The 23,982-nt window shown below is 40.1% G+C and overlaps 1 protein-coding gene across 3 annotated transcripts in view; it reads left to right on the top strand.

Moving 5' to 3' along the window:
• HEATR3 (HEAT repeat containing 3) overlaps positions 1 to 21,205 on the top strand; it is a 36,403-nt gene extending 15,198 nt beyond the window's left edge. The window contains exons 8-15 of one of the 3 annotated variants that reach the window (XM_029203845.1): positions 451 to 541; positions 648 to 805; positions 1,091 to 1,173; positions 2,821 to 2,957; positions 9,002 to 9,090; positions 13,897 to 14,040; positions 17,472 to 17,648; positions 20,428 to 21,205. In XM_029203845.1, coding sequence (XP_029059678.1) covers positions 451 to 541; positions 648 to 805; positions 1,091 to 1,173; positions 2,821 to 2,957; positions 9,002 to 9,090; positions 13,897 to 14,040; positions 17,472 to 17,648; positions 20,428 to 20,550 — 1,002 coding nt within the window. In that variant the 3' untranslated portion in view covers positions 20,551 to 21,205. The remainder of the gene's footprint in view (positions 1 to 450; positions 542 to 647; positions 806 to 1,090; positions 1,174 to 2,820; positions 2,958 to 9,001; positions 9,091 to 13,896; positions 14,041 to 17,471; positions 17,649 to 20,427) is intronic. The other 2 variants (XM_029203862.1, XM_029203854.1) reach the window with 2 other exon arrangements.
• Positions 21,206 to 23,982: the final 2,777 nt, after the last annotated feature.

Genomic DNA, 23,982 nt, shown 5'->3' with positions numbered 1-23,982 from the left:
ATGAAGTCTTTTCCAAGAAACTATGTAAGTGTCTAAAAGCAGGTTTGTTGTGTGTAAGTGCCTGGTGTCCAAAATGAACTCTTGTTTTAATCTTAGTATGCTGAGCTACTTCTTAACACATTAGATTAAGTTTCAGGGTGAATTTAGTTCAGAATTCCTGAATATTTTTCTGTTCTCTCCAGCTAACTAAGCAACACTTAGAAAATAACCATGCAGATAGATGGAAACCCGGTGAACAGTGGCACGCTGCACAGTGCCAAGAGGAATCATAATGCCTGTTTGTCCTTCCAGCACTTTATGACTTTTCTTCTGTTTACCCACCCCCACCCATGTCTTCTATTCCAAGTGCAAATATCATTTAGTAGGCTTTAACTAGGGAGAGTCACATGAAAATATTTTTCCACACATATGAGAGTTGGTCGTTTGCTTTTTTTTTTTTTTTTTTTTAAGCCCACCGACAAGGAGCTGAGAGAGACCATAGCATTGCTGACAGCTCAGCAGACTGCTCTGGAAATCATTGTCAACATGTGCTGCAGTGAAGGTTTGTGACCAGTTCCCATTTAGATATCCTCCCCTGGACTGGGAGGGCAGCTTCCATGAGGATTATCTTAAATAGTCCAGTTCTGTGTGATCTGCACTCTTCCCAGATCCCACTGACGATGAATGGGAAGAGCTTTCCAGCAGTGATGAAAGCGACTCATTTATGGAGAATTCCCTCAGTGAATGCGGTGGGCAGCTGCTGTCTCCCCTCTGCCTCTCCCATGAGGTTCACACCGCTCTCACCAACTACCTCATCCCAAAGAAGGTAATCTGTTTTCAGTCTAGGCTCATTCTAGAGCACAGGGAAGGCTGAAGAAAGCTGTTCCTTCTGTGTGCAAAAGAAGTACGCTAATACTGCCAGGTGTGGGTAATTGGTAAGATCTGGGAAACAGAACAATGACCAGCACTGGAGGTGGGCTGTTCGGAATTCCTGAGCACCTCTTTATCAAGCCTGACCATCTCACTTAGAAGTCACATGTTGGGATTTTATAAAGGAATCGTGTAAAAACCCTACTCTTTAACCTTTGCCTTACTTCCTTTTTAAATTTAGATTTTTGAGAAAACTGCCTTTCCAAACAGCACTGCAGTTGACGTGTGTTCTAGGAACCCCAGTTGGAAACCTTTGATTAGAAAGTAAGAACTTTTCTAGTTTCAAAACCATTTGTCATTATGTTATTATATTAAATGATGGACCATTAAATGGAAGATGCCGACTCCCCCTTCAAGATCTCTCCCCCTGTGTCCTGTGTATGTTCCCTGGAGAAGTCTGCCCATATGTTCACTAAGACAGGAGAGTGCGCATAGCAGTGTGGTTCACAGTTGCCCCAGCTTGGAAACAACCTCAATGTCCATCAGTGGCAGAATGGATAAATAAATGCTGACATAATCATACAGTAGAATACATACAGCTGAGCTACTTCTTAACACATTAGATTAACACATACAGCAATAAAAAATCTGAACTAGAACACTGACACTAAACTGTTTCCTTTAGTGATGCATACATAGGTGGTAAACCTGTAAAGAAAAGCAAGGAAATGTCTGCTATAAAAGTCTGGAGAGTGGTGACCTTTGGGGTCAAGGAGGTGGGGCGTGATAGGGAAGGGATAGGTGGGCCGTGAGGGCGCTAGCAGCATTTCTTTCTTTTCTTTTTTTTTTAATTGAAGTATAGTTGATTTACAGTGCTGTGTTAGTTTCAGGTGTACAGCAAAGTGTTTCAGATATATATGTATTCTTTTTCAGATTCTTTTCCCTTATAGGTCATTACCCTATAGTTCTCTGTGCTATACAGTAGGTCCTTGTTGCTTATCTATTTTATATATAGTAGTGTGTGTATGTTAATCCCAAACTCCTGATTTATCCCTCCCCCCCCTTTCCCCTTTGGCAACCATAAGTTTGTTTTCTATGTCTGTGGGTCTATTTCTGTTTTGTAAATAAGTTCATTTGTATCTTTTTTTTTTTTTAGTTTCCACCTATAAGCCATATCATATGACGTTTGTCTTTCTGGCTTAGTTCACTTAGTATGATAATCTCTAGGTCCATTCATGTTACTGCAGGTGGCTTTATTTCATTCTTTTTTATGTCTGAGTAATGTTCCATTGTATAAATATGCCAAATCTTCTTTATCCATTCATCTGTCGTTGGACATTTAGGTTGCTTCCATGTCCTTTAAATAGTGCTAGCATTGTTTATTTCCTACCTAGATGCACAGGTGTTTGCTTTGTAAACCGTTAAACTCTGTATATTCGTTGAGCGCTTTATGTATGTCATATTTCACAATTAAAAATAATTTTAAAGATACTGCCATGCATAGAAATTTTTCTCAAGCAGATTCATGTGACTCATAAATGCGCTGTGCCTCAGAGGCCTTGAGTGCTCAAGCAGTTCGATCTGGTAGGATTTTTTTTTTTTTTTTTTTGCGATACGCGGGCCTCTCACTGTCGTGGCCTCTCCTGTTGTGGAGCACAGGCTCCGGATACGCAGGCTCAGCGGCCATGGCTCACGGGCCCAGCCGCTCCGCGGCATGTGGGATCTTCCCAGACCGGGGCACGAACCCATGTCCCCTGCATCGGCAGGCAGACTCTCAACCACTGCGCCACCAGGGAAACCTGATCTGGTAGGATTAACAGTTCACTTTACGAATCCTTGCTCACTGCCCTAGACCTCCTTCTGCTTACAGATGGTCCCAGTCAGAATCTGACACTTAGTTTCAAGGTCAGTGCTGAATTCTGCTGGGTTACTGTGAGAGGAACAGACAGCATTCTCTCTCTTCCTTTGCAGAATGAGCATTATACAATGCAGAGCCCTCGTGTGTCTCCAGAGCCTTGTCTCCCTCCTGGATGTGGACCATCTGGGAGGACCTGCAGCCCTTCAGACACTTGCACAGCATCTGTCACAACTGCTTTTTTCTCAGCCAGGTAAATATTTAGGCCTTATTGTGAAAAACGACTGGGATGGAGCAGAATTTTGAAGGGCCAGGAACTTGGAGTTTGTAATTATACGGTCTCTCATCCAACCTGCAGAAACCTTTCCCAGGCACTAGCAGTCATATATTTATAGTTGCCGGTGGTATAGAGTCAACAAAGTATGCAGGCAGGCCTCTGGGGTATATTTATCTTTTTCATTAAAATTGCTTGCATCCAGTTACGTCAGGACAATTAAGGCTGCATCACAAATATCATAAATATTAGGGTTCATTAAGATATTTGGGTAATTCTCTATTCCTTAGTTTTCTTCTTAAATATAAAATCGTTTGATTTACGTTTGATTGGGTGCTACAGATGTGTATGACAGAATTCACAAGGTTTGAGAGCACATAAAGTGGAAAGCCTCCCTCCTTTTTCTCACACTACCCAGTTCCTCTCCCAGAATTGGTCACTGTGGCCAGTTTCTTGTGTATTCTTCCAGAGAGATTCTCGATACCAAAGTATGTATGTGTATTTTTAAGGCAAATGATAGACTACCATACACACAGTTCTACACCTTGCTTTTTTTCTAACACATCTCTTTCTTCAAATACCTTTGCATGGTATAAGCTGAATCTCTAAGTTACAGGTATCTGATATGGATTAATTTCATTTGTACGCAGAAACCTAGAGAGATACTGTACATTAGATAGGTGTTCTTTTTTTTTAAAATTTTTACTGGAGTATAGTTGATTTACAGTGTTGTGTAAGTTTCTGCTGTACAGCAAAGTGAATCAGTTATACATGTACCCACTCTTTTTTAGATTGTTTTCCCATGTAGGTCATTACAGAGTATTGAGAAGAGTTCCCTGTGTTATATAGTAGGTCCTTATTAGTTATCTATTTTATATATAGTAGTGTGTATATGTCAGTCCCACTCTCCCAGTTATCCCTCCCCCCCTTCCCCCTGGTAACCATAAGTTTGTTTTCTACATCTGTGACTCTATTTCTGTTTTGTATATCAGTTCATTTGTATCATTTTTTAGATTCCACATATAAGCAATATCATAGAATGTTTGTTAACTGTTCTTTTGAAATGATCTAGCTGTACAGTGTATAATGCATGCTATTCTAACAGATTGTCATAGTTCACTGTAGTAGAATCTCATTTAACTTCGGCACATTAAACTATAGGAGCTCAAACAAAACCGAGAAAGGAAATACAGGTATTTTACATAGTAAAGGAAAATTCTTGGCGTTACTCTATCCGGCATGTATGTCTGGAGTGAGGGTTAATATGGGAGATATGAATCTGCTCTATTTCTGTGCAAAACTGTTTAACATTTCCCCTTCTCAGACACAGTACTAAGCCCAAGAGCTGAAACTCTTAGAAGATCAAAATATGGTCACTTTTGACTAAATACAAGTTTCTGTATAAGCATTCCTTCAAGAGTCGGTCTCTGATTCTTTAAGACATCTATCTTGCACTCTATGAAGAGGTGTTGTGTATTTAATGGTGCATGTTTTAGAAGTTCTAGATTAATTTTTAAAGATTAAGTAAATAAATATTTAGAAACTCATTATATAGTTATCAATATTTGTCCGTTAACAGGTGGAGTTTTCAAGTGATCTCACGCTGTGTATTCTTTAGGTGGTGCCGTCATGTGAAAACCACATGCCCAGCCATACCTAAGACAGGATGTTGAACAGGATGTGAGCAGTGTTAGCCCCACTCCCGTTCCAAGCCCGTACTGGGCCAGCTCTGGAGCACAGAGGTGACTGGTCATTGTGAGCTGGCCAAATGATGACTATAACTTTATATTTCTCTCCCAGCCTTATAAACCTAACGAGATCTGGATGGCATGGGGGGCAAGAGGGATGGTTTCCGTCAGCCCAGCAGGATGTCCTGTGGCGGGGTGGCTGGGGGAGACTGCTATTGCTCATGCCCCGTCCCATCCACGCATTCCCATGGGCTCCCTGCAACGGGCAGGGCCAGATAGGGGAGTCCACAGCTAGGCCCCCAGGCGAGCAGGACCTACCCAGACCTCTTAGTGCTTCCAAGACCTGCTTAACCTGAGAGAACCCTGTCTGCCCTAGTTTCACAATTGCCATCTCTTTCCTCTGGGCCATTTCTGCATGAGAGTCCAGTCAAGGTCCTACAAGCCCCATCCCTTGCCAGCATGAAGAGTTTATTTCACTGGAAGTAAGTGCACATATTCTGTGCCTCTGCTTATGCAGAAAACGCTTAGGTGTGTTTCTCCTAGTTCAGCTGGCTGTTCTTGGTCACTGGTACAGGCACATTTATTACCTGGAAAGATCACAGGAAAACCATAACAAGCTGAGCCTTATAGAAGTAATGGAAAGTTTCTGAATTGTGAGAAAGTATAATTAAACACTTAGATTTTTAATAAATTCCAGTTTCCTAGCTATTGTAGACATAACCTTTTTATCAGAATGAAATTTTTCATAAAGGATAATTGCTTATATTTATACTATTCTAGTATAGTCTTTCCAAATATTTGGGATTTATAAAATAGTGTAACCCTGTGAGCTCTACATGGATAATGTGAACTGTTATTGAAGAATTTGGTGGGGAGAATGGGGCTAAATTTCCCTCTTTTGTGTTACCATGTTTGAGAGTTAAATGTATGAGGATCGTACAGCTGTATTGTATTTAACTTGTTTTAGTTTTGATGCTAAAATACAGTTCTGAATACTTACAAAATTTTTGATACATACCTACATAGATTTGTGGCTGACATCAGAGATAAAATGAGCAAGTTTTTAGTAGAGTCTGGTCCTTGTGTTCAAAACACCAACATCTTTGTCTCCTTCATTTAAAATATTGATCTTCAAAACATAAGAAATTTTTAGCAATGTTGTATTTGCAGATTGGGTCAGTTTGTCATTTTTTCCATTATGTGGGTTCTAAAATCATTTAGGATTCCCTGCTACCCTAGATTTTGGGGAGCAGAAAGCTCATTTTCATTACAGTTAGAATGGTGGTAGCACCCATCCTGGGATATGGTTTTTATTCCATATCAGAACATTGAAAATCAGTCTGCAGAATTCACCTAAATATAATTTGCTGCTTGATTACTTGTGGGTTGACTATTTACCTACATTCAGGTGTGCTACAAATTCTTAGCTGCTGTACAAAGTTGTTGCGGGGAAAGACATTTTGAATCACCTCTTTTGTTTAACTTCTTTTGACATTTACTTAATTTCTTTTGACAATACCACATGTCTTGACCTTTTACTGAGAATTTCTCAGAAAGGCAGAGTTGTTTGAACTTCCTTCCCTAATTTGGATAAATGAACAGAAATGTGAATTAAATAAAAATCATCCAAATTTAGGGAAAATATGAATTTCACGTAATGTAAAACAGTAGTGTAGTTTAGATTAGGATTTTGAATCTAAGGTAATTGTTATTTTCCTAAGAATAGAGGATAGAAAAAAAATTGGTTCTGAGATGTGTTCTAGTTTGTATCAAGTTAGTTCTTCATAACATGGTTTAATAGTTTTATGTGCAGCTGACAGATTTTCAGGACTACACTTACAGCTTTAATCAAATATAAGTTACTTTTCAGAGCCAGTATGGTGACTTTTGGAAGTTTAATAGTAACAATTTTATACCAATTTTTGAGGGCCTGTTAGGTACTAGGTTTTATGAGCTAGGCATTTATTACTCCACCTGCCTGATGGGGACGCTGAGATTTAGAGGTTTAGGAACTTTTTTCAGGGGGGGTTTCTCCTTTTAACAACTATTTATTTATTGACTTACTTTATGCCTTGCGCTGTTCTAGGTCCAAGGTATACAGGCATAAACAAGATAGGCAAGGCCACCATGCTCATGGAGCTTGCATTTTCATATAAATAAAGGTTTAAGGTCATTTTGGCTAGGAAGGAAAAACATAAAAGCAGAATGGTATGAGGTGTCACACTAGTTAGTATGGAAAGGCCCCTTTGAGGAGCTAACACTTGGGCTGAGACCAAAATGAGAGGTCACATAATGTCAAAGGCTGGATTCTGTCCCTGGTCTGTCTGATCCTAAAGTATCCTCGTATCTGTTCTGTGATACTTACAGGAATTCCCTACCTCTGTGCATAACATATATCTGAAAATGAGAGAGCCGAAAGGTAAAACAAGCCTTAATTCCAGTCTTTGCAGAAGCTGCCTTGCTCTCATGCAGCCCAGAAAGGGGCATCAGAAGCTTTATTTGGCCAAGGGCACCACAGAGGAGGAAGACAAAGTGTCTCCTGCTATATAACAAATCACCCCAAAACTTGGTGGCTTAAAACAGCAGTAATCAGATGCCATTTCTCGTGGTTTCTGTGGGTCAGGGATTTAGACAGGGTCCAGCGGAGACGGTTTTCTCTACCCCACGACGTCTAGGCCAGTGTGTCTCAACTAGCAGCAGTTTTTGCCCCCCGAGGACTTCTGTCAATGTCTGGAGACCTTTTTTGTTGTTACAATTTGCGGGTTGCTGCCGGTATCTAGAGGGTAGAGGCCAGAGATGTCGTTAAATATCCTAGTGCCCAGGCGACTCCACATGCACCACAAAGAATGATCTGGTCCAAAATGTCCATAGTGCTGAAGTTGAGAAACCCTAGCCTAGGGCCTCTGCTGGAAGACTGGGAGCCAGAATCATCTGAGGCCTATTCACTCACATGTCTGGTAGTTGGTTTGGGGCTGTCAGCCAAAACACCCACCTCTGACCCCTTCATGTGACCTGGGCTTCCATAATATGGTGGCTGGGTTCCAAGGGCGAGAGTTGAGAGAGAGGAGAGAGCAAAGGCATGTGAGTCAGGTGGAAGTCATGCCTTTTACCACTTAGCCTGTCACTTTCACATGTTGTCCTGGTTGAAGAAGCCACAGAGTCCCACCCAGGTTCAAGGGGAGGGGAAATAGACTCCACAGTCTTTATGGGAAGTGGCAAGGTTCTGCAAGATCATGCAGAACTGGAAATACTCTTGTGGCTATTTTTTTTAATTTTAAATCAATTTATTGGGTTTTCTTAAAAAATACATTTATTTATTTATTTGTTTTTTTATTTTTGGCTGTGTTGGGTCTTCGCTGCTGCACACAGGCTTTCTGTAGTTGCAGCGAGTGGGGGCTACTCTTCATTGCGGTGCGCAGGCTTCTTATTGCAGTGGCTTCTTTTGTTGCGGAGCATGGGCTCAGGGCACGCAGGTTTCAGTAGTTGTGGCTTGCGGGCTCTAGAGTGCAGGCTCAGTAGTTGTGGTGCACGAGCGTAGTTGCTCCGCAGCATGTGGGATCTTCCCGGACCAGGGCTTGAACCCGTGTCCCCTGCATTGGCAGGCGGATTCTTAACCACTGCGCCACCAGGGAAGCCCTGTTGTGGCTATTTTTGGAAAATATAACCTATCACACCACATCAATTGCTTTCCCTTCCCACCAAAGGGGTTAGGGAGCCAGCTCACCTAGGCGGTCCTCACCCTCCTATATGGCTGTGTTAGCATAATTGTTTATTGCTGTTGTTCTGTTTATCCTGTGTGGGAAGAAGGGACAATAAGAAAAGAGTAAAAATGAGCAAGAGTGGGAAGGGGAAGTTGGGTCACTAAAAACCACAGGAGCCACTGAAAACCAGAGGCATAGTGGCCTGACCCTGCACAAGCAACACTTCTTGGCTGGGCAGTGGGCTTGGGTTGGCGAGGAGGCACTCTGACTTGGGAGGTGACTCTACCCTATATCTGCCCAGCACCGTGATAGCAATCTGTGAAAAGCTGAATTCAGTCTACAAAGGTTAGCTCAGGCTTATCACGTGCTAAAGTGTGAGTTAAATGAAAATCCAGCATCTACAAGTCAAGGACTCTCAGGACTATCCTGATTATTTCAATCGTGGTCATCTTTCCGACTCAAATATTCAGTTCACAGGGAGCTGTGAAGTGGAAGTTTGGGCTTAAATATCAAATGTTTTTAATATTGTAGCATATATTAACATTTAACATGCTTTGTTTTGACTCTTTTTCTATAAAATAACTCTTCTTAGAGAAAGACAAAAACAAATTTATATTTCACTTTTGTGTTTTAGATTTTGCTAAGCATGTTGACTTTTTAGAAGCTATAAGTAGTGCCTTGAGGGCCCTTTTGCAAACAGTGGCCTCCAAGAACATTCCTCAGGTAAGGTTTTAAAATTTTTTTATGGAACTAGCCAAGATTCTGTATTACGGAGGCAAAATTTATTGCTTAACTATTTTTAAGTATTTATTGAAAGAGTAATGCATGATCCTTGTAAAGTGGAAACAAAAGTACTGAAAGTATAAAAGTAAAATCTTTTCCTTCTCCCCACCACCCCCATCAAAACATACACAGTTTTTTAGTTGATATAATGTGTTTGGCATTTGTGTTGTAAGTATTTTCTCTGGAAATCATTTGTCTTTTTTTAAACATTTTATTACAGAAATTTACAGGCATGTACTCCAGGTCCTCCACAGTGATCTGTGTGCACCTCTGTGATAGGTGCCTTATCACTTTTATTTTTTACTTTTTATGAAGGAAATTTTCAAACATTTCTAAAAGCAGAGATAATAGTATTGTTACCTGAAAGCATTATCACCAAGTGTCAACAAGTTGCCAACATCTTGTCATTCTTGTTTCTTTCACTTTCCCTACATTTTTGTTTTAGCTTCTTGGAATAGTTAAAGCAAATCATATTATTTCACCCATGAATGTTTTATTGTGTGCTTCATTATGTGTCTGTGACAGAAAATGAATTTTTAAAAATCTTAACTGCAGTACCATTATCCCAAACCCCCAAATCAACAGATGTTTTAAAATTATCATTTGATATGCAGTCTGAGTTCAGTTTCCCCTGATTGCTTTTAAAATGTTTTTTTTTTTTTCAATTGGTTTGTTCAAATCAGCATCTAAGTAGGATCCATGTATTGTTCTTAGTTGATATTTTGGTCTCTTAAATACATATATTTTAACGGGGTTAGTGAGATTTAATTCACATACCATACAGTTCACCCATTTAAAGTATACAATTCAGTAGTCTTTAGTATACTGACAGATTCTTAAATCTTTGAATTTATAACATTTCCCCTGCCTGCCCGCCTTTCCCCATACTATTTATTCATCGAAGAAGCTATCAGGTTTCCCTGGTGGCGCAGTGGTTGAGAATCCGCCTGCCAATGCAGGGGACACGGGTTCGAGCCCTGGTCCAGGAAGATCCCACATGCCGCGGAGCAACTAAGCCCGCGCACCACAACTACTGAGCCTGCACTCTAGAGCCTGCGAGCCACAATTACTGAACCCATGAGCCACAACTACTGAGCCCGAATGCCCAGAGCCTGTGCTCTGCAACTAGAGAAGCCACCACAATGAGAAAGCCATGCACTGCAACGAAGAGTAGCCCCTGCTCGCCGCAACCAGCGAAGAGCCCGCGCACACCCAAAAATAAAGACCCAATGCAGCCAAAAATAAAAAATAATTAAATTTTTTTAAAAACCCAGAAAACGCCATAATATTAAAAAGAAGAAGAAGAAGAAGATGCTGTCATCTGTCCTAAAGAATTTCCCCCATTCTCAGATATGGCTGCTTTAACAATGTTATTATTTAACAGGTCCCTCTGTCTCCCATATTGCCTATAAATTGGGAGCTAGGTCTAGAGCCTTAATTAGATTCAGGATCAGATCATTTAGGCAAAAATAATTCACAGTGCTGTATGTATATTCTACTTTTATATCACAAATCACATATTGTTGTAAAATAGTGATGTTAAGATTAATCAATGGATTCACTTGTAGCAACCAGTGATTTTCGTTGTATAGATCCACTATTTTGCAAACCACTATAGGGTTTGCAAAATGGAGATATCCTAATTTTGTCATTCCTTTTAAAGCATTTATTAGCTGTGATTCTTCTATGAATAAAAACTTCCTATTTCATCAATTAGTTGGTAACTTTGAAATAAATTTCATACCGAAAAAGATAGGGTATGATTCTCCCTCCCCCCACCCCACCCTTTTTTCTAGAATAATGAGTTGGTGTCCTAGCAGTCTCTAAAAATAACCAGTTTTTTAAACCATCATTAAAAACTCATTATTAATTATTTACCCTACAGAATACAGTTAATAATTTCAAAATAATGGTATTATTACTAACAATAACACTACTGAATGCAGTTTAAGATTTCTTTGTGATTCTTCATGTCCTTAGGGAAAAAAATCCCTCTAGGACTACACAAATTACTGTGTTTTAAAGTTGCTTGAAAAGTTCTCTTTGTGGCTTGTTACAAAGTTAGCTTCAGTTGTTTCAGCTTTTATTAAAGCATTTTTTGTTTGCTTTAATTTTTATTTTTTAATTATATAAAATATTTACACAGTTTCAGAGTTAAAACTGAAACAAGGTATATTCAGAGAAAAATATGGTATATACATACTATGGAATAGTATTCAGCTTTAAAGAAGAATGAAATTCTGATACATGCTACTGCATGGATGAACCTTGAAGACATTATGCTAAATGAAAGACACAAAAGGACAAGTATTGTATGAATCCTCTTATGAGGGACCTAGAGTAGTTAAATTTGTGGGACAGAAAGTAGAATAGTGGTTACCAGGAGTTGGGGTAAGGGTGGGGTGTGTGGGGAGATGTTGTTTAACGGGTACAGGGTTGTAGTATGGAACAATGAAGAAGTTCTGGGGATGGATGGTGGTGTTGCACCAACAACAGTGTGAATGTACTGTACTTCCACTGAACTGTACTTTTAAATATGGTTGAAATGGTAAGTTTTACGTATATTTTATCCCCCAAAAGAATATATATATGTATATATTTAGAGAGGTCTAGCTTCTGTCCCTTTGCCCCTGTTCTTTCCTTTGTGCCATTGGTAATCATCCTTTTTGATTTTTTAATTTATCATTCTATTGTTCTTTTTTTGGTAAACATAAGCAAAATATGTATGTATTTGTATTTCAGTCCTTTTCTTTACTTTTTTTTTTTTTTTTTGTGGTACGCGGGCCTCTCACTGTTGTGGGCTCTCCCGTGGCGGGGCACAGGCTCCGGACACACAGGCTCAGCGGCCGTGGCTCACGGGCCCAGCCGCTCCGCAGCATGTGGGATCCTCCCGGACCGGGGCACGAACCCGTGTCCCCTGCATCGGCAGGCGGACTCTCAACCACTGCACCACCAGGGAAGCCCCACTCCTTTCCTTAAAAGTAGTGCTTCTGTACTTTGCTCTTCTCCCTTATTAATCACCATAGACATGTTTCTCATTTCCTTTTTACAGCTTCATATCACTCCATTGTGTACATAGTCCATATTCAACATGTCTGCATCGATGGATATTGTCGTTGTTTCCAGTCTTTTGCTATTACAAATAGAACTGCAGTGAATAGCCTTTTTAACAGAAGTTCTGTTGTGTTTTTTGCCATTGTGTCTTTGGGATCGATGCCTAGAATTGGGCTTGCCGGCTCAGAGAACAGATGGATTTGTAGCTTTGCTCTGGGTATTGCTGTAGTCCCCTCCTTAGAGTCTGAGCCGTTTCGAATCTCCACCAGCAGCGTTTGAGAGTGCCTGTTCTGCCAGAGCCTCACCAGAAGAATATGTTGTCAGAATGTTGGATTTTAAGTGGTCTGATGGGTGAGAAATTATATCTCAATTTTAATTTGCATTTCTCTTACTGTGAGGAGATTGGACATCTTTTCATGTGTCTTAAGGGCCTTTGCATTTCTTTTTCTGTAACTTTTCCCATCTTTTGCCAGTTTTGCTATCGGGTCTGTGGTCTTTTTCCTCTGTGTGTGGGCTTTGCCCCCAGTCTACTGAAGCAGAAACTCTGGGGAGGGGCCCAGAGATGTCTGTGCTTTAACAAGTTCTCTAGGTGATTGTCATGCACTCTGAAGTTTGAGAACTACAATTCTAAACCGTCCTCACTGCTTCCTTTCTAAAATCCTCCAGTTCTGAGTACCATGTCACTAGACCACACCACCCCACCTCTCTTGGTTACAGTCACCCACCATCCCCAAGGGTACCCCTCGTTCCTTGAAGATTCCTGCTGTTGGTTTCTGTTACTTTTCACTGGTCCCGTCATGATTCTAGGTGATTTCAGAATCCATGTGGATGCTCTTCCCAGGAACCTGGCTTCGCAGTTCTTGGGCCTCCTTTCCTCTGGTGGCCTGTCTTCCTTCTGTCCTTAGTCATTGCATGGCCACACCTCTAGAGCAGTGCTAACCCAGACTTGGCCCTGCTCCAGAGTTTAATGGGAAGTCTCTGGTGTTTTACTGTTAAATATAGCACATGAGGTTGGCCTCTAATATATACTCTTTAAATTTTTTCTCTTTGTATATTTGAGAATTTTTTTCAAGAACGTAACTTCTAAAAAAAAAAGAAAGAACATAACTTCTGACCCTCAGTTTCTATGAAAGGGAAAGTGACATTTGCACTCTCTTGTGATACCTGTGTCCACTTGTGTGTTCAAATCAGCTTAAAATGAAAATTATCACTACTTGGTGGAAGCACTATATAATTTAATGGGTTTTACAATCTTTATTAATTTACCATAACACACAAATCTCAGAGTCAGTTCTTACCTTGTATAGATTTCAGCCCATTTTTATTAAAGCTGCATGGTCCTATTTACATTTTTTATGATCAACGTTGAAAAGAAATGAGAATCTCTTTGGTCTGTGTACCTCTGAATGAAAGTCTTCAAATGAGACAAATAGGATCTGAAGGTTCTTTTACAGGCTTACAGCCATGGGATAGAAAAAGTGGTGACAGTGACATGAGCAGGCCTCGTCCAAGTTCAGAGTTACCAACGTTATTAATGAGTGATTAGAATATGTAATAACTTCTCCACCGAGAGTGTGTGTCACTTGTAGCATCGTACCTCTTGTAGAAGAGACTCCTGCCAATCCCGTCGCACATGCTGTTGGAATTGGCTGAGTTTAACATGCTAAATACTCTCTCCTTCTCTTTCAACAGTGCATGACTCCCGACCAGCTGTTGACACTATGCAGAGCAGGCATCCATAGTAGTAATGTTGGGGTGAGGGTAAATGTGGTTAGTATTTTAGGAATCACTGGCAGCGTCCTAGCCAAAGAAGATGGCACACTTGACACTCTTAAGGTAAAAACAATATGCTTCCAACCTAAATCATTAAGTCATTAGAAATGGGAGAAGAGTGACTATCGGTGTGGGATTTTAAAAACTTCTCTGGACTTCATGAGAAGAAATCATATCAAGAAGTTGCTTACTGGGGACTTCTCTGGCGGTCCAGTGGTTAAGACTTCAAGCTTCCAATGCAGGGGGTATGGGTTTGCTCCCTGGTCAGGGAACTAAAATCCGGCCTACCGTGCGGCACAGCCAAAAAATAAAACTAAAAAAAAAAATATATATATATGTATTGCCAGAAAAAGAAAAGTTGCTTACTAAGGTATATTATTAAAACATACCCTTTGGCTTAATCTAACTCCATGAATCAGATAGGTACTTGAAGAGTTGTCACATTTTGCCATTTAACTTTACTCCGGAGATGTTTTATCAAAAATAAATTTGTCTTCAGTGGAAGGCCAGGGTTCAGAGTTGTTCAAGATGCCTCTGCCTTTGCTGTTGCGTTAGATGTGTACATGTTGTATTCTCCTCCTGATGAAGGAACAGTCCAGACAGTTTCCTCAGCACACCAGGCTGTAGTGCATTCTGCACAAAGCCACCCAGTTCATCCTAAGACCTCTCATAAATTTTAAGCAGCAACTCTGGTAGTGCCAGCACACTAGGAACTCACTCAGCATGTTTGCTTCCAGCACTTTATCTCAACAAGTTGCTTAGGAACTGCACTGCCAGAGATACAGCCTAGTAACTAAAAGAACAGTAGTAGTAAAATTACCCTTTGTTGTGCTAATCACCATTGCTGATAATGGATTATAAACTGATTATTATAAAGTATTTTCTTAACTTGCTAAGAGCTAAACAATGTGACTGGTATTTTTTAGAAGCTTATTTTGAAATGGTGATACATGCATATAGCAAAACATTTAGGAAAGTAGAAAAGAATCTATAGTGCAAAGACACATCTCCACTCCTAAACATCCGGTTCCCCTAGTTCCACTCTAGAGAGGCAGCCACTGTTACCCATCTCTTCTGCGTCATTCCAGGGATTTTGATTATATATAGACACCAAGTGAGAGAGCATGGCTGTGTGGCTCTGTACGTGTACACATATGCCGATGAGCATGTGTAGGTGGAATCACTTCCCACCCCTTTAGACTGTAAGGTCCAAGGTCCACTTTAGGGGAACAGCGAGTTTTTCTCAGGCATAACATAAGATTTCTAAAATATTTTTATTTAGTCACATTTTCAAGCATGAAGAAAAGTAGAAAGTACAGTAAATTTTTGTATAGCCATCAAGCGTATTTAAGAATTACTAGTTTTCTATCATATATACTTCAAGTAGTTGCTCTGCTGAGTGTGTTAAAGACATCCTGGTATTTTGCCCCCATGGGTTCAGTACGCATATCTTAACAAGAGGGACACTCTCTTATATAACCACCATTATGCTGTACACAATTAACAGTTATTTCTTAATATGTCTAATACCTGGTCCATATTCAGAACTTTCCAGTTGTTCCAAAAATATCTATTTGTGGATGGTTTGTTTAAACCAGGATCTAAGTAAAGTCTACATGTTGTGCCTGTTTGGGGGTCTTCTAAGCCTCTCTTCATCTAGAGCTGTGCTCCTTCTTGCGCCACCTCCCAACCCCTGTTTTCTCCTCAGCTCCCGGGTTGGTTGTGGCTCATAATGTTCAGCTTCTGGATTTGTCTGATTGCTTCCTTGTGACGTTACGTTTGTTCCTTTATCCTCTGAATCTCCCGCAAGATGGAAGTTAGATCTAAAAGCTAGGTTCGATTCAGATTAATCTTTTCAGTAAAACTACTTCGTAGGTGATGCTGTATATTTCATGTTGTATGATAAGATACTAAATTTAAATACTATCCTAGAGGTTATCTAGACCACTTATATTCAGATGAGAAAATTGAGGCCCAGCGTGGGTAACGGGACTGTCCCATAGTCACCCCGTTATTTATGGTAGAGCTGGAGTTTGGACTCAGCATTTCTTAAATTTATTTTATTTATTTTATTTTTGGCTGTGTTGGGTCTTCGTTGCTGTGCGCGGGCTTTTCTCTGGTTGTGGTGAGCGGGGGCTACTCTTTGTCGCGGTGTGCAGGCTTCTCATTGCGGTGGCTTCTCTTGTTGCGGAGCACGGGGCTCTAGGCGCGTGGGCTTCAGTAGTTGTGGCTTGTGGGCTCTAGAGCGCAGGCTCAGTAGCTGTGGCACACGGGCTTAGTTGCTCCGCGGCATGTGGGATCTTCCCAGACCAGGACTCGAACCTGTGTCCTCTGCATTGGCATGCAGAGTCTCAACCACTGTGCCACCAGGGAAGCCCTGGACTCAGCATTTCCACTCTCCCACCCGTAATACAGATGTGCACATCGCCCTTAAGACATAAAGTGTGAAGCAGAACAGCCAAAATAACTTTACTCTTAAACAATTCTTTGCAGGTTGGGAATGGTCTGTTCATTAGCTAGCTAATTGTGAAAAAAATGGGTAGATGTTAAAAATCATCACAGTGATGCAAAATGAGATTATGTGCTCTTTAGTTTTTTAATTGTCTTAGAGTGTTTTTCATGTAATTTAAAAAGCAGGGGCTTCCCTGCTGGCGCAGTGGTTAAGAATCCGCCTGCCAATGCAGGGGACATGGATTGGAGCCCTAGGCCGGGAAGATCCCATGTGCTGTGGAGCAGCTAGGCCCGTGCGCCACAACTGCTGAGCCTGTGCTCTAGAGCCCGCGAGCTGCAACTACTGAGCCCGTGTGCCACAACTACTGAAGCTCACGCACCTAGACCCCGTGCTCTGCAACAAGAGAAGCCACTGCAATGAGAAGCCCACGCACTGCAACGAAGAGTAGCCCCCGCTTGCCACAACTAGAGAAAGTCCTCCTGCAGCAATGAAGACCCAATGCAGCCAAAAATTAATTAATTAATTAATAAAAAAAAAAATTTTAAAAAGGAGGGTTTTTTTTACAGATAATATTTATATGCATTTTGACACCATGGGAAAAGCCTTTTTGATGGAGATAGAAGGGAAATTTTAATAACTTCCAATATCTGTCTTTCATATATCATTTATGGATCTTAATTCATTTTATTTAGGAATATAAACTCTAAGATTTTAAATTTATCTTGCTTTTGTTATACTTGGTATTTTTATAAATATGTGTTTTCTTTGATCTTGTTAAAGTTTTAATTTTTCCCTAGCATTTATTTATTTATTTATGGGCCACACAGCATGGCTTGTGGGATCTTAGTTCCTCAACCAGGGATCACACCCACGCCCCCTGCAGTGGAAGTACAGAGTCTTAACCACTGGACTGCCAGGAAAGTCCCTCCCTAGCATTTTTATGTAAAATTTTATGCGAGAATTGTTGTCACCTTGAGAGTTAGTACTTATTTTGAAAGCTGACTTAGGATGTTGGATGATAACTGTGTTTTGTTGTCTCCAGACCATCGGGTGCTTTCTGCTTGAGGTTGCCACCAAAGATCCCTCCCTTGTAGTAGCAGGAGAGGCTTTGGATGCCCTCTTTGATGTTTTTGCAGATGGTAAAGAAGCTGAAAGGGCCTCAGTTCAAATTAAATTGTTATCTGCTCTGAAAGAATTCCAGCCAGTCTTCAAAATGAAGGTATGTAGCATTTTATTTAGAAATGCTGAAGTCTCAGCATTCTGTGGGAGGAGGGTGTACGTGGTTCCCTCCGTGCAATCTCAGTGATTCATATAGCACTCCATCCCCAGTTCTGTGTAACGCTTGTTGGCTGAGTCAGGGCTCAGTCTCCCTTTCTGTTGAATCACTGTGACGTGAGCCAAAATGGTGTCGACACGTTCCTCTTTCTGCAGCGGTTTAGAAATGTTAACAGTGCTTATGTGTAAGCACTACAGTCTGGCCTGCAAAGCACTTTCATAGACATGTTATATTTATTTTATATCATGTAATGCATTATAGGCTGATTTCATTGTTACGAATATTTCCCTTTGGTGCTCTGAAAAAAAGGCAAACAAACTCCAAGTTGGCCTCTAATGGAGAACGTAGCTACCTTCATTTGCCCTTTTATTGATTGATTGATTGATTGATTCATCAGAAGCATCAAAGCTAACTTTGAGTCAAAAAAATAATGTTCAAAAACTGTTTTAGTGGTTGGGGGAAGGCAACCAGAAATTTTAAAAACAGCGTTTGATCGCATGTCCACGAATGTAAGTTTATCAATTCTCCTCTTATCTAAATCTCTATTTCATTTTGAGAAATAAAAATATTTGTATTTTTTGCTTTTACATTTTAAATTAAACTTTTGCTTTTAAAGCTTTGTCAAGAGAATAGAGGCTTTAATGGAAAAGTAGCTTACTTTTGTTGCTTTCCAATACGTGTTTCTTTTCTCTAACAAGCTTCTAAGGCAGAATTCAGTTCCTGTGGCCAGAGCTCTGTGATAAGTTTTTAGGTGAATGGGATTGTATGCTTAGAAATTTAAACTTTTTGAATTTTTTTTAAGGCATAAAAAATAGTTTTCTTTTGCAGAAGAAAAAAATAGCACATGCCATGCACATTCTGTGTCACAGTTACATCAGTATTAGTTTAGGAACATTAATAATTGGTTTGTTTTTAACATTTTCATGTTTTGGCATCCCACATTTAAAAATGTAGCGATAGTGGCTGACACTTACTGAGTTAAGCTTCACCAGTAGGTGACTTTAGTCTTGAGGGGGGAAAATTGATCAGTTTACTCTTAATTATGCTTTGTTTAAGCCTGTAGTTTTGTTTGTTTCTTTGTCTGGGTTTTGTTTTGTTTTGAGATGTAATTGACATACAGTGTCAGTTTTAGGTATACAACATAATAATTTGATATATGTACCTATTGCAAAATGATTACCGCAATAAGTTTAGTTAACATTCATCACCACACATAGTTACAGATTTTTTTCTTGTAATGAAAACTTATAAGACCTACTCCCTTAGTCACTTTCAGATATATAGTACGGTGTTGTTAACTGTCATCACCTTGCTATACATTACATCCCCAGGACTTATTTCTCTTATACAGTTGATCCTTGAATAACACGGGGCAGATCCACTTAAATACACAGATTTTCTTCCGTGGTAAATACTACAGTACTACATGATCCGCAGTTGGTTGAATCCGTGGCCAACAGTAAACTTATTCCCAGGTTTTTGACTGGGGTGTGGGGAGTGGACGCCCTAACCACTGCATTGTTCAAGGGTCAGCTGGAACTGAAGTGTGTACCTTTTGACCACCTTCACCCATTTTACCCACCCCGATCCCAAAGGCCTAGTGTTTATTTTTTAAGCAGTGAGAAGTTTTATTCCCACCTGTTCCCTGTCTCATGGGTAACCAAACTGAATGGTGTTTCTCTAAGCAAAGACAAATGCACCTTAGTATTTTCCCCCTTCATTATCCAAAAGGTAGTATAATATATTCACATTCCTGTACTTTATGTGCTTTTACTTAACACTGTCTCCTAGAGACATTTCCATACCAGTACGTGGAGGGTGTCCACATTGTTCTTAAAGATCACAGGCCCTTTAAACTTCTGAAAAAGCAGCCTGCGTGGTAAGGAGAAGATGTCCCCTTTCCCTGCAGCTGCAAGGAAAGCAGATGCAGTTGAGCCATCAGACTGTGTAGAAGCGAACGCTTAGAGAGCAGTGATGTAAACTGTGAACTAGGAAAGTAACCCCTGACCTCTGGAATGTCCATTGTTCTGATTGATTTTCCTACTTAATATGCATTGCAGTGATGGTGATATTTAATTGTTTTTCTTTTCTCAAAGCTATAAAGCCCTGATGAAATTTCTCTGTTAGCCAGAATGGCAACATGTAGTTTTTTATATGAAGCTCCTTTGTGAATGAAGCCACAGTTGCATTAAAGGCTGTTCGGTATATATTTAGCCCCAAATTGCATCTAAACACAATACAATGCATTTTACCAAAAAACTTCTTTAGAGCAGCTGTCCACAAAAGTGTCCTGTATCCGCAGCGCCAGCATCACCTGGTAACTTGTTACAAATGCAAATTCTCAGGCCCAGCTCCAGACCTACTGAAAATCAGAAACTGTGTGGATAGGCCCACCAGTCTGGTTTTTAACAAGCCTTCCAGATGCTGAAATTTGAGAACCATGGCTCTGGATTAGAGGTGAGGTATAGTTCACATACCATACAACTCATTCTTTTAAAGTCTACAATTCAGTTGTTCTTGTAACTATCATTTAAAAGGTGTACAATCTTAATTTATCTTTATTATGGCTAATGTACTGTGTTCCATCACCTTGGAAGTGAAAATGTTTCACCAAAATCTGACTGCTGTTTGTTCTAAAAATAAATACACCGCAAATTAAATGCTTTCTTATTTAAAGGAATTAGTGATATATACCAAATCACATATGATATTTTTTTGGCAGTTACGGAAAGAAGGGAGAGCTAAATACAGTCCAGATCAGCTGTGTGTTCTCGACAACGTGAAGATGAACTTGAGAAGGTTTGTCGCTTATCAAGAAACTGTTGAGAAAAAACTGACTACTTGAAAGAGACCAGTCCTCGCCTCAGAGCGTTCAAAGCTGAAGAATACTAGAGGGTTTCCTTTCAGTGTGTGTGTTCCTGAAAGTCATTTTTTAATGCCTGTACACTAGTTTGAAGTTCATAAAAACTCCAGAACCTGTCAGAAACTCTTTAAAAGCTCTGGGATCTGTGTGGCATTTCTAGTGCTCTCAGAAATGTTTCCAGCATATTTTAATCACTGGAAACACGAAGAGTGGAAACACAAGGAAATCTCAGGTGCTTCTTCATGAGCAGTGAAGACACTTCCAAACAATCATGTTTTCCTTGAATTTTGCAAAAAAGGAAAATCCGAAGCATTGCTTGGATGCTCTTTTAAGCCATTATCATCTTATATTAGCTAAATCTTTAACTGAAATATGAAGACAAACTTTATAAATTTTTTTTGGTATGAAGTATATCAATTATGCTTACCTTTTGTGAAGAGGGGAGTGAGTTGGAGTCATATACCACTATTTAGCAGACTATACTACTAGCTAATGAGCTCTTGAGGTCATCGTCGTCCTCTGTACAAAAGGATCTGATCGGATACTGCTTTGGAACATCACTCCTTATTTAATTGGAATTTAAATGGAATCAGAATTGGAAGAATATGTTTTTTAATAAATAACTTTTTAATTGAAAGCTTTGTGTCTTGGAAGATCTTTTTTAAAATATCAGATAATCCTATTACTGCGTGTTTGCTTGCTAATGGATCTTGCTTTGAATATATGTGTGCTATTAAAAACAAGACTTTATACCAAGAATCTCCAGCATTACTGTCAATGTCCTTGAGGTAGTACGGTGACAGGTGGAGCAAAGGGAGGGAGCTTCAGTGCACATCATTGTCGGAGTGGGGCCCCTGGACCAGGTCTGTTGTCTGTCCATTTGCCTGATCAGAGGAGTTGTTGGAGATTTGAAAATTTACCCACTGTAGATCTCAGTTGACCTGTTAAAAGGCCCAATACCCAGCACAGGACTTAACTTTAGTTAACGTCCATCACCTCACATACATTTTTTTTCCTTGTGATAAGAACCTTTAGCATCGACTCTCTCAGCAACTTTCAAATGTGCAATACGGTATTGTTAACTGTAGTCCCCGTGCTGTACATGACATGCCCAGTCACTTATAATTGGAAGTCTGTACCTTTTGTCAACCTTCACCCATTTTGCTTGCCCCCCAACCGCTCACCTCGGGCGACTAACAATCTATTCTCTCTATGCATTCAGTTGTTTGGTTTTCGGGTGTTTTTTTGTTTGTTTGTTTTTTTAGATTCCACATATAAGTGAGATCATACAGTATTTGTTTTTCTCTGATGTATTTCACTTAGCATAATGTCCTCAAGGTCTACCCACATTGTCACAAGTGGCAGGATTTCCTTCTTTTTTATGGCTGAATACTATCCCATTGTGTATATACACTACATTTTCTTTACCCATACGTCCACTGATGGGCGTTTAGGTTGTTTCCATGTCTTGGCTACTGTGAATAATGCTACAATGAACAAATGGTGCATATATCTTTTTTTTAATAAATTTATGTATGTATGTATGTATGTATTTATTTATGGCTACGTTGGGTCTTCGTTGATGCCTGGGGGCTTTCTCCAGTTGCGGCAAGCGGGGGCTACTCTTAGTTGTGGTGCACAGGCTTCTCATTGTGGTGGCTTCTCTTGTTGCGGAGCATGGGCTGTAGGTTTGTGGGCTTCAGTAGTTGTGGCTTGCGGGCTCTAGATCGCAGGCTCAGTAGCTGTGGCGCATGGGCTTAGTTGCTCCGCAGCATGTGGGATCTTTCCCGACCAGGGCTCGAACCCATGTCCCCTGCATTGGCAGGCGGATTCTTAACCACTGCGCCACCAGGGAAGTCCTGCAGATATCTTTTTGAGACAGTGATCTCATTTCCTTCAGATCTATACCCAGAGGTGGAATTGCTGTATCATATGGTGGTTCTATTTTGAATTTTCTGAGGAATCTCCCTACTGTGTTCATAGTGGCTACACAATTTACTTTCCCACCAATATTGCACAAGGGTTCCCTTTTCTTCACATCCTCACCAACACATATCTCTTGTCTTTTTGAAAATAGCCATTGTAGCAGGTGTGAAGTGATAGCTCATTGTGGTTTTGAGAGACAAATTCTTCCAATGAAGAAAAGTTTCAGAGTTCTCCCTGCTTCAAATGTTTATAGCATATATTCATTTTCAAGGAGGATAAAATTTCCAATTTTGTAATCTTTCCCACACTTTCCAACCTATAAACATTATGCAAAATAACTAGCACAGGGCTTAGTACGTAGCAGGCTCTCGATAAATATTTGTTGAACAAATAAATGTTAGTGATTTTCTGTCTTATTAAGCAAGCTTGTTGCAGTTTTTGAATGCAGAATCACCCTATGGAACAGTGGAACGTGAGTTATTACATTGGAAATGTGCCGTCCCCCCAATGTTTTAGGCTCTGAGGCATTAAGAGTCTGTACTGCTACCATTTAATTTTGCTACTCAGAACAACAATAAAGATAGGAAAAGATTAAATATACTCTACAGCTGTTTACATAATAGCTCAGCAAGCATATGAATATTATTCATGGCACAGTAAAATAGAAACTGTAGTTTTTTATGTAGGAAAAAAAGCCTGCTTTAAAATACAGTTATTTGCAAATTATCCAGAATAGTCCATTAAGCATATACACTCTTTTAAGAGTTGAAGTATAAGCTCATGTGAGAGCCTTTTTTCTAGAAAATATTTTTAAGTGTCCAACCTGCCATGGCATGTTTATCCAAGGAAATAAAAATCACTGCTTTACTTCTCTCTTTTTCTTTTTGCCTTTAAGATGGAAACTCATTTTAAGATAGAATTGATTTTGAAATATTAGTCATTTAATTACATTTCTTTATCTGTAGTTTTATCTTTTGCCTTTAGTCTTTCAAAGGAATACCTTTGAGTAATCAAGATAGGGAAAGTTCTTATCTCTTCAGCGTTCCTGTTCAGCCAGTTCTGTTGCAGGCTTGCTTCCTGCCTTTTTGAAATTGCATGGACCAATACTTGATTGTACAGGCAGGCCTCGGAGATATTGCCAATACTGGTCCAGACAACCGCGTCAAAGCAAATATTGTAATAAAGTGAGTCACCAATTTTTTGATTTCCCAGTGCATAAGTGCGCAATAGCATTATGTTTAAAAAATAATGTACATAATTTTTTTTCCTTTTTGGCTGCGTTGGGTCTTCGTTGCTGCGCGCGGGCTTTCTCTAGTTGTGGCCAGCGGGGGCTACTCTCCGTTGCGGTGCGTGGGCTTCTCGTTGCGGTGGCTTCTCTTGTTGGGGAGCACGGGCTCTAGGCGCATGGGCTTCGGTAGTTGCAGCACGCGGGCTCAGTAGTTGCGGCACGTGGGCCCTAGAGCACGCGGGCTTCAGTAGTTGTGGCAC

The sequence above is a fragment of the Monodon monoceros genome, unplaced genomic scaffold (genome assembly GCF_005190385.1).
Source record: "Monodon monoceros isolate NGI ecotype Baffin Bay Population unplaced genomic scaffold, NGI_Narwhal_1 Super_Scaffold_10, whole genome shotgun sequence".
In the NCBI taxonomy this organism is placed as follows: domain Eukaryota; kingdom Metazoa; phylum Chordata; class Mammalia; order Artiodactyla; family Monodontidae; genus Monodon; species Monodon monoceros.
This window is presented reverse-complemented; position numbering and strand designations above follow the sequence as displayed.